Source organism: Artemia franciscana, chromosome 11 (assembly GCF_032884065.1).
Source record: "Artemia franciscana chromosome 11, ASM3288406v1, whole genome shotgun sequence".
Taxonomy (NCBI): Eukaryota; Metazoa; Arthropoda; class Branchiopoda; order Anostraca; family Artemiidae; genus Artemia; species Artemia franciscana.
Window position 1 is genome coordinate 5,367,057 of NC_088873.1, and position 19,256 is coordinate 5,386,312.

Genomic DNA, 19,256 nt, shown 5'->3' on the forward strand with positions numbered 1-19,256 from the left:
CTTTGGGAAAAAAATGAGCGTGTGAGGTGGCCTAGGTGCCCTCCAATTTTTTTGGTCACATAAAAAGTGCACTAGAACTTTTAATTTCTGTTAGAATGAGCCCTCTCGTGACATTCTAGGACCACTTTGTCGATACGATCACCCTGGAAAAAAACAAAAAAAGATCAAACAAATAAACACGCACCCGTGATCGGTCTTCTGCCAAAAAATACTAAGTTCCACATTTTTGTAGATAATAGCTTAAAAGTTCTACAGTAGGGTTCTCTGATACGCTGAATGCGATGGTTTGATTTTATTTTATGGTGTGATGTTAAGATCGTATGACTTTTAGGGGGTGTTTCCCCCTATTTTCCAAAACTAGGCAAATTTTTCTCAGGCTCGTAACTTTTGATGAGTAAGACTAAATCTGATGAAACTCATATATATAAAATCAGCATAAAAATCCGATTGTTTTGATATATCTATTGGTATCAAAATTCCGTTTTTAGAATTCCGTTTATTATTGAGCCGGGTCGCTTCTTACTACAGTTCGTTACCACGAGCTGTTTGATGTTACCTGTAAGAAAGCCCACTTTACGCATTTTTAGTCTCGTTGGAGGGGGATTTTGGAAAGCTAAAAAATGGATGTGCTTCTCTAATAATGACAAAAAAACAATATGCAGTTATCAGAATCTTGCTATATGCACTAATACGCACTCTAGACAGCTTGTGATGAAACTAAACATTTCCCTTAATTTCTTGCAATCCTTTGCAACTAGATCTTTATTTACAGTTCGTTATTAGAACCTATTTCGTTTAAATGATTTCTACGTTCTTGTTGTTGTTGTTTGGGGTTTGACGCGTTCGACCAATAGGTCATATGCGTTCGTATCACTCAGTTGTTCTGTGCCTTCTATAATCACTAGCTTGCTTGGGTGTCACTTCAGTCAGTATCCACTCAACCAGAACAGTATCGCTTGACTTGCTAATGGAGGGGGGTTATTTGCCTGCAGCAACTGCCTGCGTTGAAAAACGGGAATCAAAATACTGCAACTATGCATTGTCAAACAGCAATTAAAATATATGTACAACACAATAATAAAAAGTAATACAGTTTTTACACATTATAACCAATATCAATACAACCAAATGCCGATAAAATATATCTAAAATGATAAATAGGGCAATTCTAAAAATCCTATTAAATAGGTGATAAAAAAAATAATAATAAAAAAAAACTATAGGGAAGGAACCAAACCAGTAGTCTTAACAAATCTACCTAATAGGTTTGTGCTTAGTTTTTTAGCCCAAGGAGGAGACATGTCATGTCCCAGAACAGAATACATTGTGGATGCCTTAAATGCCTTCTCACAGCAATTCCTTAGTACTTTCCCTCTCTTTTTCATATTTTCCTGACATGACATGTATCTTCATACACTCGACAAGTGTTATAGTTGGGGGATGGAGCCATTTTTGACTGGAATAGTGTTTTTTTTCTTTGCATGGCCACATCTAAGACGAAATAGGCAGGTAGAAAGGATGTGAGAAGTGAGGTACATTTCTTTTGAAGGCTGCTTATAATCATAGAGATCGAGGAGCTGAGTATGAGAAGAATGGAGCCAGGCCTATTTTTTGGAAAAAAATTAAAAAAATTTTTAAAAATTTTTGAGCTAATTGAAGAAAGAAGTTCAGGACCAGTGATAGGGGTTTGGGTGATCAGGCCTAGTTGGGAGGCTTGTTTTGCAGCCTGATCTGCAAGTTCGTTTCCTGTTATACCACAGTGTGCTGGAACCCATATTAATAGAACAGATATGCCCTTTTTGCAAGTTGAGTAACCAAATTTTCAATCTCAATGGCAACATTTCTTGCTTGGTGTTGCTGTTGTGAGAGGTAATCCAGAGCTGAAAGTGAATCAGAGCAGACAATATACTTCTGATGTTTGCTCTCTGTTTGGCTTGATATGGCTTGTAGTGAAAACTTAATTGCGATAAGCTCTGCAGAGAAAATTGTCAGGTTAGGGGGTAAACAGTATGAAAGAGACAGACTCTATAACTACTGCACAACTACTGTACAACCGCATTTTGTTACTGTCTTTGAGCCATCTGTATAAACTTGAATGTATTCCTCATATTCTGCCAGCTTTCCCAGGAATATGATTTTCATCAGTGCTTGGGGGAGGCCCTCCTTTTTTTGATGGTGATCTTAAGAATAATCAATTCCTTAATTCCTTTGGAGGCACTAGACAAATCATCATCGAAATTAACAGTCAGCCTGCCATTCTCTATGAACTCTTCCATGCCCGGAAGGCAAAGGAATCTCTGGAAAGAAGACATCTCTGTTGGTTTATAGCGGATGTCAGGGTTGTGGTGGCTAATAATTTCTTTGTAGATAATATGGTTCCTGAGTCTTATTTTCTTAGCAAAATATCTTGCAAGGAGGTATTTTCTTCTGGAGTGAAGGGACTGGATCCCAGCTTCACAATACATAGCTACAATAGGAGTAGATTTTAGGCCACCAATGGCCCTTCTTAAGATTGCATGAAGTGTAGTGTCAAGTTTCTTCAGGAGACATTTCTTTACCTGATCCGTATATAAATGATCCATAGTCTATCTTGGATATCACCACTGACTTGACAATAGTTGAGGCAAAGGCTGTGGGGGCACCTCTTCTTCCAAGGCAGAGAGCATTAATGAAATTTTGTATTTGTTTGAGACTACCAATCAGCTCATCCAGATGGGGTTTCCATGTCATTTTATGGTCAAATATAACTCTCAGAAAGCATGCATGTTCTGCAACTACAATCTCTTGTCCATTCAGTTTCATCTGTGGTTTGAAAGCAGCCAGGTTATGCATTTTGTGGAACAACACACTAACTGACTTATGGGTTGAGAAAACCATATTATTACTATTTGCCCAAATTGATAGTGTATCTACAGCTTTTTGGGAGGCTGACTGTAAGCATAAAGGGTCTCTCCTCACAACTGCAACAGCAATATCGTCAGCATACAGAAACAGCTCTGCTCCAAGGACATTTTCCAGGCTTGTATCATGACAGTACACCGAGAAGAGAATTGGGCTTAGAACAGATCCTTGAGGGAGTCCAATGTTATAAGCTTTTCTCTTAAACTCTGAGTAGGAGCCACCCAAGGAAGCCTGAACCTCCCTGCCCATCAAGAATTGGTGGATCCAATTTACCAGTAGATTTGGTAAACCCATTACAGATAGCTTTCTTATTAGTTGCCCCACATCAACTCTATCAAATGCTGAATCCATGTCTAGAAATATTACATGGACAGCTTTTCCTTTTTTGAAACTAAGTTTTATTAGATCCTCTAGTCTAACTAGGGCATCTGTGGTGCTTCTTCCAGGTAAAAAGCCAAGCTGTTCAATTTGGATGTGGTCTGATAAAGGGGCTAAAATTCTTTGTTTTGTTACCCTCTCAATTAGTTTTGCAACACAAGAAGTGAGAGATATGGGGCGGTAGGAATCAACCAGCTTAGGGTCTTTGCCTGCCTTGAGAAGTGGGATCACTATTGCCTTATTCCATTCAGATGGTATTGCTGACTCTATGACAGATCTGTTGAATAGCTCTGTCAGTAGCTCAACAAATGAATCTGGCAAATTTTTCAGTATCAAATTGTGAATTCCATCAGGGCCAGTTGCACCAGGCTGGAGCTTTGAAATGGTGTCTTTAACTTCCAGGGAGCTAGAAAGGGGAAAGGGGGCAGTACTATTTTTGGAACTAGGTTGGTGGGATGTTGACTGTAATGGAGTGACTACGTTCAGAAACTTTTCTAAGAAGAGATTAAGTTTACCATTGTTTGAAGATTCTGTCGTCCGTCCCATCTGTATTTTCGAAGGGATGGGGTTCCTTCTTTTTTTGCCTGAAAAAATCTGGAATTTTCTCCATAGCTCCTGAACACGAGTGTTGTGGCTAAATTTGTCTTCAATGAGCCTTCTCCATCCATCTTGTGTCTCAGCTTTCAGTGTCTTTTTGAATTCTGCTGTCTTTTGCTTAAAAACTATTTTATTCTCAATTGAGGGATATCTAGAGAAATTATTTTTTGCTTTTTTCTTCTCTAGATAGGCTTTCTGGCATTTACTGTTCCATCCTGGAGTAGAATTTTGTCTTTTTGGATGAGGTTGTTTGTAGCCAAATATTCTTTCTGAGGAGGCTATGATAGCAGAAGTAATCTTATTACTTCTTTAGACCTTTTGGTCTAAGTTGTGTTTCCAAGAGTCCCAGAGTTTTTCTTGGAACTTCCACAATTTCACTGGTTGGTACCCTGCCCTTACTGGGTTAATCTCCAGTTTCAATGATATAATCTCATTGCCCGAGTCAAAGTCACAGGGTTTCTGGATTTCTACACTATTTGCCATATCTGTTGATGTGAAAGTGAGGTCAATGGTTGAGTACTTGCCTGTCTGTGTGTTCAGCCGTGTATTTAGGTCTGTGGGTGTGATAAGGGACAACTTATTTTGGGGTTCCAGGATGTAATTGGTTAAAGAGGTAGCAATTGAATCTTCAGGTGATACACTGTCCCACATTCTGTGGTGTAGGTTAAGGTCCCCGCTAATTATTTTTACAGGGCCACATGCATTCACAATCAGTTTGAATTGTTTCAGGGAGAACTTATTTGTCTTTGGTGCATAACAGTTAGCAATACTAATCCACTTATCACTTCCAAGTAGCTTTATGTCAATTATACCAACCTCCATCTCCCCTTGTGGACTGTTTTTTAAAGGCTAGGTCATTTTTCACAAGGGACAGTAGGCCACCACCTGTTTTATGGACTCTGTCCCAACGGGCAATATTGTATCCTTTGAAATCACAGAAAATATTCTCTGGTTTTAAAAAGGTCTCTTGAAGTAGAAAAATATCAGGAGCATGCCTGACTAAGATGTTTTGGAGTTCTTTTCTTTTGGCTTGGTTGAATCCCCGTATATTTAATTGGAACACTGAAAGGGAGCTAGACATTGGTGTTTGAAAGGGCTAACTTGGGTCTCTGTAGCTTATTACTATGTGACATATGGACCAGCAACCCCCCTCCCCCCTACAGAACTCAGAACCAAATCCCTCATTTGTTCACTTTAGAAAGTTTTAAAATAAGAATCATTTAAACGTCTAAAGAGTTTAAAGTTTAAATTCATCATCCCATAGGATTTGTGCTTTTGGCACAAGTTTTACAGCAAGCAAAAAATGATACTTTTTAAACTATCAAAATTGGATTCAAAAATGTAACTTTTGATTAAAGCCAATTAGAAACCAGATTTCTATTACTGGTTTGGTCAACGAACTAGAGGTGAAATGCCTCGTTCTAAAAATAAATCTTTTGCAAGGAGGTTAGACCATATGTTGGATAATGAAAAGAACAGTTGTATTGCAACATTTCTGAGGTCAATCTACCCAGTGCTCAATTTAGAAATCCGGGTTGACTCTAGATATATAAGGCCGACCTGGAAGCGAGGAGAGTAATTCAGTAAAGTTCCGTCGTTGATGCACTACATACAGCTAACACATATTGAAGTCATTTTGTCTGAAGTTGTATATGAAGTAAGAAAATAAAGTTATTGTCAATAACTGTCTTTGTCTATGAGTCAAGGTATCAGGTACAGTTCCTATTGTCTGTTGGATCGTTCCCAAGGGAACTGTGCATAACTCGGGAGACCTGAACATCACGATAATGATTCTGTCTCCATGGTTATAGGGATTCGTTCATAGAACCCCCTTAGTCTATATCCCTTAGCTACCCTGCTCCCATGTTCAAATTTCTAAATCCCCTTAATTATACTTCCTAAGACCCCCCCCCCCGTAACAACTATAACCTTCTGGGCTAGCTATAGTTTCCTTGCCTTTACGTTTTCTTTCAGTTTTTCCTGGGCTGCTGGTTTGTGGAGAGGCATTACTGGTTGTAGGGCTTGATTCCACTCTGTTTATGTTTTCAGCAATGTTGTTCAGGCTGAGGGCAGCATTTTCAAAACCAGCTGGGAGTATCTTTGAGACCAGTTTGCAAAGAGATGTTAATATCTGGGTAAGATCAGAGATCTGTCTTGCCACTCCTTCAAACATAGACATATACTTCTTGTTTAGGTCCTCAACTGGATGGTGATTAGGTGTCAAAGCAGGGAAGGAGTCTTTATGGGCCATGGGGACATATTGGTTTGTGTTGGAAGTCCCTTCTTCAAGGCCTCAGCAGCAGTTCTCATGGGACGTTATTGGTGAAAGAATAAGTCAGAATTGCTTTCTTCTCCATGAATACTCGGCATTCCTTAGCATTAGCAGCATGGTTACCACTGCACTTGAGAGTCTGATCTTGCTTTATTGTTTTGGATTGGGACATACATTATAGGTGTGTTGTCCACTACACAGTAGGCATCTTCTGTCTCTGCGACAATTTGAAGCCATGTGGCGAAAACCTTGGCAATTTAAGCACTGTATTGCTCGGGGGATAAACTGCTTAACTGTATACCTTGCACCCCAGACAGAGATTTTTAGAGGGAACTGAACATCCAGATTGAAGGTGCAAACCAAGGGAATAACAGAAGGGTTTGGGTTTTTAAAGGCCATTGTCACTTGTTCTATTCTATTGTCAACTTGGACCTCCTTGACAAAATCATCCAGATTGGTGACCTCCTCAGATGGGACACTGATACCTTTCATAATGAATATAAACAATAACCTTAGAATAAATATATAACCTTATTATATAAAATTATAATATAACCTTATATATATATATATATAAACTATAAACAATACCTTTTCTATTTCTGATTGAAGCAGGGTTGGAACTAGGACTAAGCACAAACTTTACTTTACATCCATTTACTGCTATAGCTGTAATAGAAAGTATAGCCGTAGCTACTGATTGGTTTGCGGCTATTATGATAATAGAGTCATCTGGTTCAAGTCTTTCCAGCATTGAACCATAATGGCCCCGGCATTCATGATTTTGGAGGTGTTCAAACAGTTTTCTTGCAATAACTGTTCTTCTACCTAATTCCAATAACCTACTGGTCTCATTTGGACCTTCAACCCCTAAAGCCAAAATCCTAACACTAGAGTTATTTGGGTCAGGGGTAGCAGGACTAGGCCTACTAACTGACCTGTCAGTCATCACAAAAAAAAGAAGAACAACAAAAGAAGGAAAAGGAAAACACAATGGTTTAAAAATAATCAGGTAAATCAATAAAATCAAATCACAGAGGAATTCAAATGTTAAATAAATAAAACAAATAAGCTACAAGCAGAAAGGGGGGCCCTCAGTCAATATAAATTAAGCAAGCAATATAAATCAAAAGCAGGCGCAGAGCTGAAGTTCAAAGCAGGGGCAAAAGGGGGTTAATAAGCACTCTCAAGCAATTCGGTAGATGCAGGAATCTGGGAAAATTTGCATCTGGCACAATATCAGTCAAAGCAAGCCAAAGGCCAGAAATGCACAAAGAAACGAGTGTACTGGCGTCAGGGACCCCAAGGGCAGAGCCCCTTCGTATTTAATCAGCAAACCGTGGCACAGAGCTATCCCTACTTGGGAAAAAGCAATTTTGAATATAATTGGTTTATTTCAATTTCAAATCGTCTTTTCTGCCACTCAACTTTCTTACGTTCTTTTCATGGTGTTGTGAATCATCACTGACTTTTCGTCAAAATTATTAATATTTTCATTAATGGGTCGCGCCATCTTCGAAAGCATTTATTTATATATTTTGTTTTGCCTTTTATGGTCAAAATGGCTACCTGGAATTTTTGATGAAACGTTATGTTTTGCCGCCATTGACCTCATAGGTAAGATGTGCCACGGAAGGGAGTCTAGTTACCCTCTTGCTCTTAAGGGTAATGCGATTCTTGCTTTTCGCTCTAATAAAGCTTCTGAAATTCTACCACCACTTGTTCGATATGATCACCCCTGGTGGAAAAAAAAATAAATGAAAAGGCACCCCTGACAAATAACATGTGATATTTCGCACTTTTGTAATTATGGGCTTGAAAGTTCTCCTCGGTATCCAGAATTTGATTATATAACTTTCATGTAGATCGGATAAGTTTTTTCTGTAGGGGGGTACCTCTTTTCGAAAAATTACGTAAATTTATTCACGCTACCGATTTTTAGTTAGTATGTTTAAACCTGACAATTTTTTTTCTTATTTGTTGTCTGCATTAAATATATTTTTGTGTATATATTGCTTATAAACTTCCAGTCTTTTTTTGGTTACTTTTGCGACGGGTCATGCTTTACGCACAGTCTGTTCAGATTCAGATTCATTTATTCAAAAATTCATATTCATTAAAATCTTCAACTTGCCCAAATGGAGAGACAACCTCGACTACTGGGCAAGACATATAAACAAAATTTAACTATCCTCATTGATATAGAACAAACAAAAAATGAACCACTATTTCATCAATAAATAAAGAGTATCTTTAATGAGAGTATTTAAGGTGGAGTAAGTGGAGTGAGGCCAAATTAAAATAAAAAATAAAAAAATTTTACCAACCGTTCTTGCAAGCAGATTCCATTATATAACTTTTTAATCGTCTCTTGAAAGATCCTTTTGGTAACTCAAAAAATTTATTTAATGAATATTTGTTGGCTATTGATGGGATCATAGGCTATACCGGAAGTTGAAACGGGATCTTTCATTTTTCACCAGAGGTAGTTTGTATGGGTTAACACATCTAGTTATCAGTGAATTTTGATGTTTGGACAGTAAATTCTGGTCAAAAAAGAAATTATGTACATGTTGAATCTTAAAAAACCAACTAGATAATAGGAGATGAGATTTCTGTGTAAGAGTCTAGAAACAGGTAAGAGGTACGTGTTTCAGAGTGGATATCTGTACTCCTCGGGTGTTGTAAAAACTTATCTAGAATTCGAATGGCTTTGTTTTGCAGGGTTTGTAGTGGTTAATATGTGATTTAAAAGTCAGCAAAAATATAGCTGAGCAATATTGGATTTGTGCATCAATTAGGCAAAAATATAGGATTCTTAGAACCTTATATGAGAATAAAAATTTTAGTCGGTTGTTGCTTCAAACTGTTTGAAAAAGCGAAAACACTGCCATAAGAGAAAATTACTGGAAAAGAACTGGAGGTGAAGGGACAGATGTTATCTTTCAGTTTGTTTATTTTTCAGCTTTTTCAATCTTTTTGTGTAAAAATTGATTTTTTAGATTTTTCTACCCTTTTTTTCTAAAAACTTTTTTTCGACCTTATCTATCTTTTTTTTCTAAAAAGCTATTTTTTGGCCTTTCCTTTTTTTGAAAAAAAAGCTATTTTTAGCCTTTTCTATCATTACAGAAATTTTTAGACTAATTTTTGAACCCGTATTTCCATTTTTGCGGCTTTAATCTCATTTTGAGATTCTACTTTTGGTCTCATTTTTGGTTGTTAGTGTTCAACTAAGATTTTGAGCGATTATTTAAAATAAAAATCAAATTTTAAAAGTACGTTTAATTGAAATGTAAAATTATATTTGTTCACTGAAAAACAAAAACCTTATCAGTTCAACGCGGGTGAGTTCAAGTTGGCTAGATGTTCGTTTCAAATAAAAGGGCTGAAACCCTGAACAAGTATCAATAGAAGCGATAAGGTGATATTTACAGTAATCGTTTTTTTCTGTTTTTTGTTCTTTTTATTTAAGATTTAACAGTACTTAAACTTTAAACATTTTTTTAACGTATTTTTTTACGTGATAATCTTTTTTGCGAAAAATGTCCTTTTTTTATTAATTCTTCCCTTTTTTGCACTGTCCCTAAAATAAGCTTCATTTTCTCTAGATTCTGTTTATGGTTGGTCGAGGCTACCTAAAACCGGATTTGTCAAATTTAAGACGAGATACTCCAAAAGCCCTTCGACGATTATTAGAAGAGTGCGTAAATTATTCAAGGGATAAAAGAGCGCAATTTAGCGAGGTAGGTAGTCAACAGTTCTCAATCGGAAACCCCCAAAAAAATGTTTTGCGGCACAATATGGCTAAATTGTTACTTTGCTGTGAAACGATGTTCTTTTTGTACTTATAAAAGACACAAGAACTTTAAAGTACCAAGGACATCAAAATGAAACTTTTTTTACTCCCTGGGCCAATCTTACTTCTATTTCATACCTGAAATCCCTGATTATCTTATATTTTTCTATTAATCGTTTCAGAACAGTGGAAGCGTTTGGACAGTATCATGTCTCGTCAGTGTTGCCACATTGAACCGTGAAAATAGACAAGGAATACTAAACATTTAAATTTGACAGCCCTTTTTGTCTCTAAATTTGAACCACTGTTAATTTCCTAAGGCAACTGCAAATTCAAAGGAAAACCACGCCACCTTAAGCGTTTTGGTGCCATATGTTTTAACTTTTTTTGTTGATTTCTCATCCACGTTTCTTTTTGTTTTAAATTAGGCGCCCGCTGTTATTACTACTACTACTAACAACTGACTGCAGCATCAAATCGCACGAGGTTGACACAGCTAAACACACTTCTCCCCAGCCCCAATCTATTTAAAGCTTTCCTCTGTAGGTCCTCCCAAGAAATTCCAATTCCCTTTAAATATTTCCTTGCGACCACCTCCCACCTAATTAGGGGACGATCTGCTTTTGTTTGGCCCTAGACGGTTGGCCGACTAGAAAAATTGTCCGATAATTTAGTATATATATATATATACTAAATATGTTTTAGTATGTTTTTATCTACGTAAAACTTGCGAACATACAACACTCTTCGCTGTCCCATTGTCTGTACATATAAATAGATTCCCAGGTTTACCGACTCTTGAACTTGCAACATATAATTGTCCATGGGAAAAACAATCCGTATTCAGATCTATACCTCATTATTCTAATGATTGCCCTTGAGCTTTGTTGATGGTGATTGCTAATCGAACATTCCCTGTGTCTTCATCGTCATTTATATATTCCCCCTGTGCCCCCCGGCGTCCCCGCTGTAGTTGTATCCCTGTGTCCCAGTCGTCATTTATATTCCCGGTGTCCCGGTCGTTATTTGTGTCCCGGTGTCCCTTCTTTTTAGTTTTTTTTATGGTTTTTACCTTTTTTTTAGCTTTTTTAGTTTTTTTTCTTTTAGTTTTTTAGTTTTTTTTGTAGTTTTTACCTATTTTAGTTTTTTTTTTTAAATTTTTATTTTTTTAGTTTTCTTTTTTCTCCTTTATTTTTCAGTTTCTTTCCTTTTTTTAGTTTTTTTTTCAGTTTTTAGTTTTTTTTCTTCTTTTGTATTAATGCTAAAGCCAAGGTTCAAACCTGGAACCTCTCGGACCTAGAAACTGAAACATAACGCTTTACCAACTCAGCTACTTCGGCATGAATACATTCGTTTTGAGCAGCTTCCTCAGGTGATGCCATTGTAGGTTCTTCAGTCATTCTACAATTAGAAATTTCTCTTTCAACGATCTTCTTACAATTAAAAATTTGTCTTTGAACGATATTCTTAAATACCTGTGTCCTGGTCGTCATTTACATTCCCTGTGTCCCGGTCGTCATTTGTATCCCGGTATCCCGGTCTGTAATTTCTCTTTGAGTGTTTCGGTCGTCATTTATATTCCCTGTGTCCTGGTCGTCATTTGTGTCCCGGTCTGTAATTTCTCTGAGTATTTTTTCTTTTTAGATTTTTTTTAGTTTTTTACCTTTTTTTTCAGTTTTCTTTTTCTTCTTTATTTTTCAGGGTCACTATGAAATACATATCGCCGAACCTTTGTTTTTTTTTAACTAAAATCTGGTAGACATTGATGACCTTATCCAAGTCAAAATCCCAAACCCAATCATCATCGCTATCATTTTCAGTTTTGATATGTATCTTTCTCTTTCTCTCTCTCTCTCTCTCTCTCTCTCTCTCTCTCTCTCTCTCTCTCTCTCTCTCTCTCTCTCTCTCTCTTCTCTCTCTCTCTCTCTCTTGTCTCTTTCTCTCTTTGCATATGTGTTTGAGCGTCTGTTTTTTCTTGTGTTTGGAGGGCAACATGCGGCCCTCGGTAGGAATTTGGGGACCCAAACTCTTGCCCAAGCCCCATTAATGGAAAACCGTTTTACTCAGGGCCATTACAATACAAAAACGATATCTGGCCGGTTGTAGTCACTACAGTGTCTGGAGGTCGATCAAGTTTCATTGACCATGAAAAGAGTGTCTGTCCAGCAAGTATGTCAAATCACGGCGGTATGCATACTCTTGAAAGGATGCCAAAAAGGCGCCCTGAAACAAATCAAGCATTTAACTTGGCTCGATATAGGGCACGATACCAGTTGTCTAGCGCCGAGAAAGAATACTTTGATTGCCTCGAATGTATTCGTAAGAACATAGTATCATCAATGACTTGTTGGCTCAGTCGAGTAACGTGTCGTTTTAAAAGTATATACATATATATAAATAAGCAGCTTAATCAATTGCTTTTTGGACAAAAATCTTTAAAATTTAAAAATAAGTGATTGAGCTAGGTCAATGAATGTTTCGGAGATTGTAAAGATCTGAAATCTGAGCAGATTCCTGCGAGTTCCATTAACCTGGCTCCAATACTCTCTCTTTTTTTAATTGTCCGCTCTTCTACTCTTTAGAACTCTCTTTCTAAATTCTGCCTGAAAGGTTTTCCGGTAATCAATTGTTCACTGCTTGCAAAAGTAAGGTAAAAAAGGGTGGAGGATCCCAAAATGGCTCAGAAGGACTCCGCTCAGGGTAAAATGAATAGGGCCTAAATTTGTAATTCCGTTTTTCCTAAATCTGTCCTAGAAAGCTGCTTGATGCTTAATTCGATTTATTTGTGATGATAGGTTTTGATATTTAGCTCATTGTTCATATTTACTACTTATTTCCGTGGAATGTTAACTGAAACGAGCATGATTCAACCCTCAGATAATATTTGAATTTTTTTACTGATTTTTGCCCTCAAATTAATAATTTAAAAGGCTTTAAATAATATTGTAATTTTTGTGTTTATATTTCCAAAAATGAAATTTGTTCAAGATTGTTTGTCTTATATTTAGATACTTGCTGCCGTGGAGAATGTTTCCCGGAGTCTGCCGAAGATTCATCGTTCTGTTAGTGAGCCAACGTTGAATCGCACCCAGTTTCAAGAAGAAATGTTCTTTGGATGTGCTTCACCCAAAACCCCGGTCAATTCTCAATTTGGAGCCTTCCCCCTTTTTGTTACAGGTGGTGTCATCTAATACTTTTAGCTTTTTTTTTAGTGCTTTAAAACTGAAAAATATTGTTTCTTTTAAAGAATATGTTGCCTTTGTAATTTTATTTCGTCCTTTTTGCGTATTTAACTTGGCTCGATTAATTGAAATGATGTTATGGGACGCTTTTGTTGAACAGAAATCTTGACCCTATAGTACCAAATTTATAAGGTGTTATGAAGTACTTCAAAAAGGTGTTACCTGATGTGTTTTGTAGAATTAAAATAATTTTTTGTATTAAAATAAATTATTTTGGGGGGGGGGCTTCAAAAAATTGTAATTCTAAAGGTGTTCTATGACGCTTTTTATTGAATTTATCTCTAAAGCTGTCTTTGATGACAGGTGGTGTCATCTAATATTTGAGCTATTTTAATTATTTAAAACCGAAAAATTTTATTTCAGTAAAAAGGTATGTTGCCTTTGTAATTTTATTTCGTCATTTTGCGAGGTTAACTTGACTCGAGTAATTCAAATGATTTATGGGACGCTTTTTATTGAACGGAAGTCCTATGGTTGGGCAGTGGGTTTGACTTTATCTTGGTAATACCGAACCCAGAGATAACGAATACCGAACCCGAACCTTGCTGAAGCAACACACTTGAGGGCCAACGCAGGGACCTTAGTAGTCAAGAAGCGTCGTTAATCCGATTGCTACTACTGTTGTAACTACTGGAAATTTTAATCCCATAGTACCAAATTCAAAAAGTTTTATGAAGCGCTTCAAAACGGTGATACGTGGCGCATTTTTTATAATTGGAATCATTGTTCATGCTAAACTAAATTCAAAAGGTCTTATCAGATGCTTCAAAAAAATGTAATTCAAAATGTGTTCTATGACATTTTTTATTAAATTTATCTCTTTATCCCACTACGAAAGTATGACAGTTCAAAATAGGGACCTTTTAATCGACAGTGAACAGACATAAAGTTTTTAACTGGATATTTCGAGCACATATACAGTGTTCATCATCAGCAGTAAAACTAAAAGACATCAATAAAAACAATGATGATGAATGATGAACACTGTATATGTGTTCGAAATATCCAGTTAAAAATTTCATGTCTGTTCACTGTCGATTAAAAGGTTTCATCCCTATTTTGAACCGTTATACTTCCATCATGGAAAGGCAGTGTGGTCTTCGAAGTTATCTTTATCCCACTACGATGAACTAATCTTAAAAACCATTGCTAAATAATAAACTACGGCGCTGAACTTAGTTTGAATTTTTTGGTTATTAGGATATTTAGAAGCTCATAGTTTTTTCTCGTTTTTCAAATTTAATATAATTATTCGCCTTTTTCCTTGCTAAAATTATTGTAAAGCGGAGTTAATTCTTGCTTTTGTGGGGTGTTTTACGAACATTTCAGATAGGTAATCAGCCAATGAATATGCGAAAAGAAAGAGCGAAAAAAATATCGATTTAACATTACCGAAAAGCTAATATTTTTACCGAAGTAATAAATAATATCTTAAATATTTTTAAATGTTACAAGATATTTAATTCTAAATGTGTAATTTGATAAAATTCAAGTTAATGAATATGAATCCCTTTGGGATTCTCATAATTCCCTTTGTGCAGTCCATTTGATCGAAAGGTATTAATTGTATTGAGATTGGAAGAAATTTAGGCTCTTATATAAAACAAATAATTTACCATAATTACTCGGCATAACAAATAATTGTTCATAAAAAAGAATGTTTTTTTTAGCATACATGTCTAAAATTTGTCAATGTTGACATTCACCGGTGAATGTCCGAAATACTTTTTTTTCTCATTGGATTTATTCAGCGTTGCCAGTCAACTTCCTCGGTTTTATGCAATGTTTGATGGTGAAAGGTTAGGTTAGGCATTTGACCCATTTTTGAGATTTATAACTTAATTTAACCTACCCTAACCTGACCTAACTTTAACTTTTATCATCAAAACTTGCATAAGACTAAAAAGCTGATTCACAAAGCTAATCGAATTCAAGCAGAGAAAAGGGAATTTTGCGCATTTAACAGTGAATGTCGACATTAACCTGATTTTGTGCATTCACAGTAAAATTTTCATAATAAAGAATTATCAGTTTATTAACGTCACCCTAAATCTGGCTACAAAAAATCAATAAAAAAAAAATCAATTTCTATTAAATTTACTTTATTTCTTTTAATTCAGTCGAAAGATAGCATTATCCTTTGAGTGATATTTAGTTACATGGTAAAGTATTAATAGAAAAGGAAAACACTAGAAATGAATATAACAATAAAAGCTAAGAGAATTATATTTGTTGATATATATTCAACAAACATACAACATAAAATAAAAACATAAAAACAACCATAAAACACAAAAGGAAATCTTTACCTAGAATATAGCTTAGAAAGGATAGATTGTGGATATGAAAACAGAAAAACACACAAAAAGATAAAAATGTGCAAATAAAAGGTAAATTTGAATGACAATCATGAGATTGAAAAAAACTGCAATGATAATTATAAGATAAGGGAAACAAATGTGGTTGAGAGGGCAAAATTGAAAATGGAGAAAAGAAGACACAAAAATATACATGAATATATAACACAAATAAAAAACTGGGCATAGAAAATAGCTTCAGAATAAATAAGTAGCGCGGAGTAATAAAGGGATAGAAAAATAAAGTAATATGAAAAAGGTAAAGAAATATGTGTAAACGACAGAGGGCAAAAAGAACATAAAGCAAATACTAATAAATACTAGTATCTCATCCTGCCCGAAGATAAATGATGGAAGATCCAGAAGGGATATATAGCGGCGAATTCTTAGAAGTAACGTATTAATATAAAGTAAATAAAGTAAATTAATATAAAGTAATAATATAAAGTAAATAACTTATTACTTTAAGAAAATAAAGTAATACGAAAAAGGTAAAGAAATATGTGTAAACAACGATTATTAAATCGAAAAACTGTAAGGTTAATTGTATGTTAAGAAAAATGAACACGGTTAAAAGGGCAAAAAAGAACATGTAGCAAATAAACAAACAACCGTAAATACTAGTTTCTCATCCAGCCAAAGATAAATGGTGGTAGTTTCAGAAGGGTTATATAGTGACGAATTCTCAAAAATTAATAATATGGGTTTTGTTAGTTTTAAAACAAAGGTAAAGCACAAAAAAATATGTTCATAAAAAATTAACTCCACAAAAGATGGGATCTTAGGATTTAAAGTGTTGTGATTGAAAAGCAAAGTAAAACAAAAAAAGTAATTCAATATATATAAAGGTAAACCTAAGTGATAGATATGTAATAACAACTTTAATAATAATCATCAAATAATAAAGAGTAACAAGATTGAGCCGGCAAAAAGAACTTGGAGCAAATAAGTCAAAAATAAAAAGTAATAATAATCCAAAGTAATAAGTAATAAAAAAGTAACTTTAATAATAACCATCAGATAAGAAAGAGAAACAAGATTGAGTCAGCGAAAAGAACTTGGAGCAAATAAGTCAAAAATAAAGACTAATATATCCTCCTACTGAAGATTGACATAGGACACACCAAAAGAATAGTTTGAAAGTTATTAATTTTGGCTGGGAATAACAATTTTAAAAACAATAAATTTGGCACGATATTGTGACGCTTAAGACAGGTTGTCTAGCGCCCAGATAGAATACATTGATTGTCTAGAATGTATTTTTAAGAACGTAATATCATCAATGACTTGTTGGCTCAGTCGAGTAACGCCAATACCTGTCAACACGTGTTGCTACTCATACGAATCAACATTACAAACTTGTTAATTCTATTAAATAATGTATCAATTCGTAAAACTGCAGTAAAAAGTAATATATCCTCCTATAGAAGATTGGCATGGGAAACACCAAAAGAATTGTTTAAAAGCTATTAATCTGGGCTGGGAATAGCAATTTGAAAAACAATAAATTTTTAAGACAGTGGAACTGTCAAACCTCAAATGAATATTTTGACGCTCTATCCGAGGGCCGTCCTCAGCAAAGCACATATAAATAAAGAAAAAAAAGACTTAAAATAAAAGAAAATAAATGGTGTGCTTGATGTTTTCCTGAAATAGAAAATCTTATTGAAGAGATGATAATGATACTGTTGCAAAAGCTTCGAAATAAAAAGTTAATTCTGTGCTATGAAGAAAATTAAGATAAAACCTGAAGTAAATCCCTTACGTGATAACTTACTTATTTAAATAGGGAACGCTAGGATAAAATAAAAATAAAATAAGGACAAAATAAGTATAAGTATATAATAAAAAAAATATGGATAAGAAAAAAAAAATAAATAAATAAGAATATATAACCATAAGGATTAGAAAAAATAAGAATAAAGCAAAATAAATGGCAGAGATTGAGGATTGAGGGTCACCGTTTGTCCTAAGCATAAATATATAATATATAAATGTAAATTTTATATATATAAATATGTTTTTACATAAATATATAAACATAAGAAAAGGGAAGAAAAAAACAGTACACATACACAAATACTAATCTTTAGAACTGATACCATTCAGACATAAATCGCCTCATGTCGAGCTCCACCCTCCTTTCACCTTGAAATCCCAATTTATTCTATTGATGAAACGCTTTGACGAAGAACTTTTAATACGTAGCAACGTCTTTGAAACGTCGCAATGTCTGCATCGTAATTTTTTTTCGATTTCAATGAAAGTAAACGAAGTATGTTAGGGGGGCTCAAGTTTTCATTTTTCGTCAATATTGATCGAAATATAAAGAAAGATCTGCAGTTTGATTTGCTGATGACGGTCCTTGTATATAGAGCCAAAATATCTATTCCAGGTTTGATTCATTGTCTTGAAAATGTTCTATTATTTTACCTGTTGTTCGTTTTTATGATGGAACGGCAGTGATTTCTTTGTCGTTATTTAAATAATGATTTATTTACAAATATGCTATACGTAAAATAACGCTTCAAAATGTAACGTTTTACTTTACGAATTATACACGGTATTTTCGTCTTTTCTTTCATGGTTTTTTTCATTTAATGAAAGATCTATCAGAGGATTTTCTGGAGAATATAATTTGACTGTTATTTAATTACCTTATATATAATTGTACATTATATCTTAACTTCTTAACTTGTTTAAATGATATTTTTTTCAGAAATTTGTTATGTATTCTGTGTTTTCGATCTCTATGTTAGCTAATTCGGAATAGGCCGTGACAATCATTTTTCGTTAAATAGATTCCAATTTCAAATTTAATTCTTCATACTAGAAATTTATCTTAATTGTCTGACGCCTAGATATTCTTAAAAGTGGATTGTAATGTGTAATATTTGTATAGACTCTTCTGTAAGTTTTGCGGATTTAGCTGTTGCTGGCAATTTTAAATAGTTTATATTATTGTGATTATTGAAAATATTAGTTTTTTCTCATGTATATTGTAAGAAATTGGATAATTTTTGCCGTTGTAAGAGTGATTGTTTCTTTGATATGCGAGTTCGAACTGAAAAACAAGCTGGAAATAAAACTTCTAATCTCTCTCTGAGCGAAAGCCTGGATTGAGACTAATTCGATATTGGTTGATATAGCTAATTCGATGTAGGCCGTGACAATCGTTTATCATTAAATAAATTTCATTTTCAGTTTAAATTTTTTTTTCTTTATTTATAATGCTAGGAATTTATCTTAGTTATCCGGTGCCTAGATATAGTCTTGAATGTGGATTGTAATGTGCAATACTTGTATAGACTCATCGGCGGTTTTAAAAGGGGAACAGTTGGGGGGGGGGGTATTTGCCCCGGGTGCAGACATTTTTGGGTGCAAATGTTCAAACAAATAATCTAACGGATATAATCATTTTGTAATGTTTTTTTATAAAATAGTGCAGTTAATAAAAGAAATTAATTAATAAATAATTAATTAATTAATGAAATAAATATAAAATAACTAGCTGTTGGTGAGGCGCTCCGCGCCGTACCAACACCTAGTTGCAGAGGGGGGGGGCTTTGCCCCCCAAGCCCTCCCGCGCGCGTAAGTCTTTACGCGCCATTGTAGTTGTGTCCCTACTGTGAATATATATATATATATATATATATATATATGTTTTTAACTACGTAAAACTTGCGAATATACAACATTCTTCGCTGTCCCAT

The 19,256-nt window shown here is 34.8% G+C and overlaps 1 protein-coding gene across 1 annotated transcript in view; it reads left to right on the forward strand.

The window, feature by feature from the left end:
• Positions 1 to 18,753, forward strand: part of LOC136032724 (raf homolog serine/threonine-protein kinase Raf-like) — a 116,817-nt gene extending 98,064 nt beyond the window's left edge. The window contains 2 exon segments of the mRNA XM_065713041.1: positions 9,757 to 9,891; positions 12,953 to 18,753. Of these exon segments, the coding sequence (XP_065569113.1) occupies positions 9,757 to 9,891; positions 12,953 to 13,135 (318 nt within the window). The 3' untranslated portion in view covers positions 13,136 to 18,753.
• Positions 18,754 to 19,256: the final 503 nt, after the last annotated feature.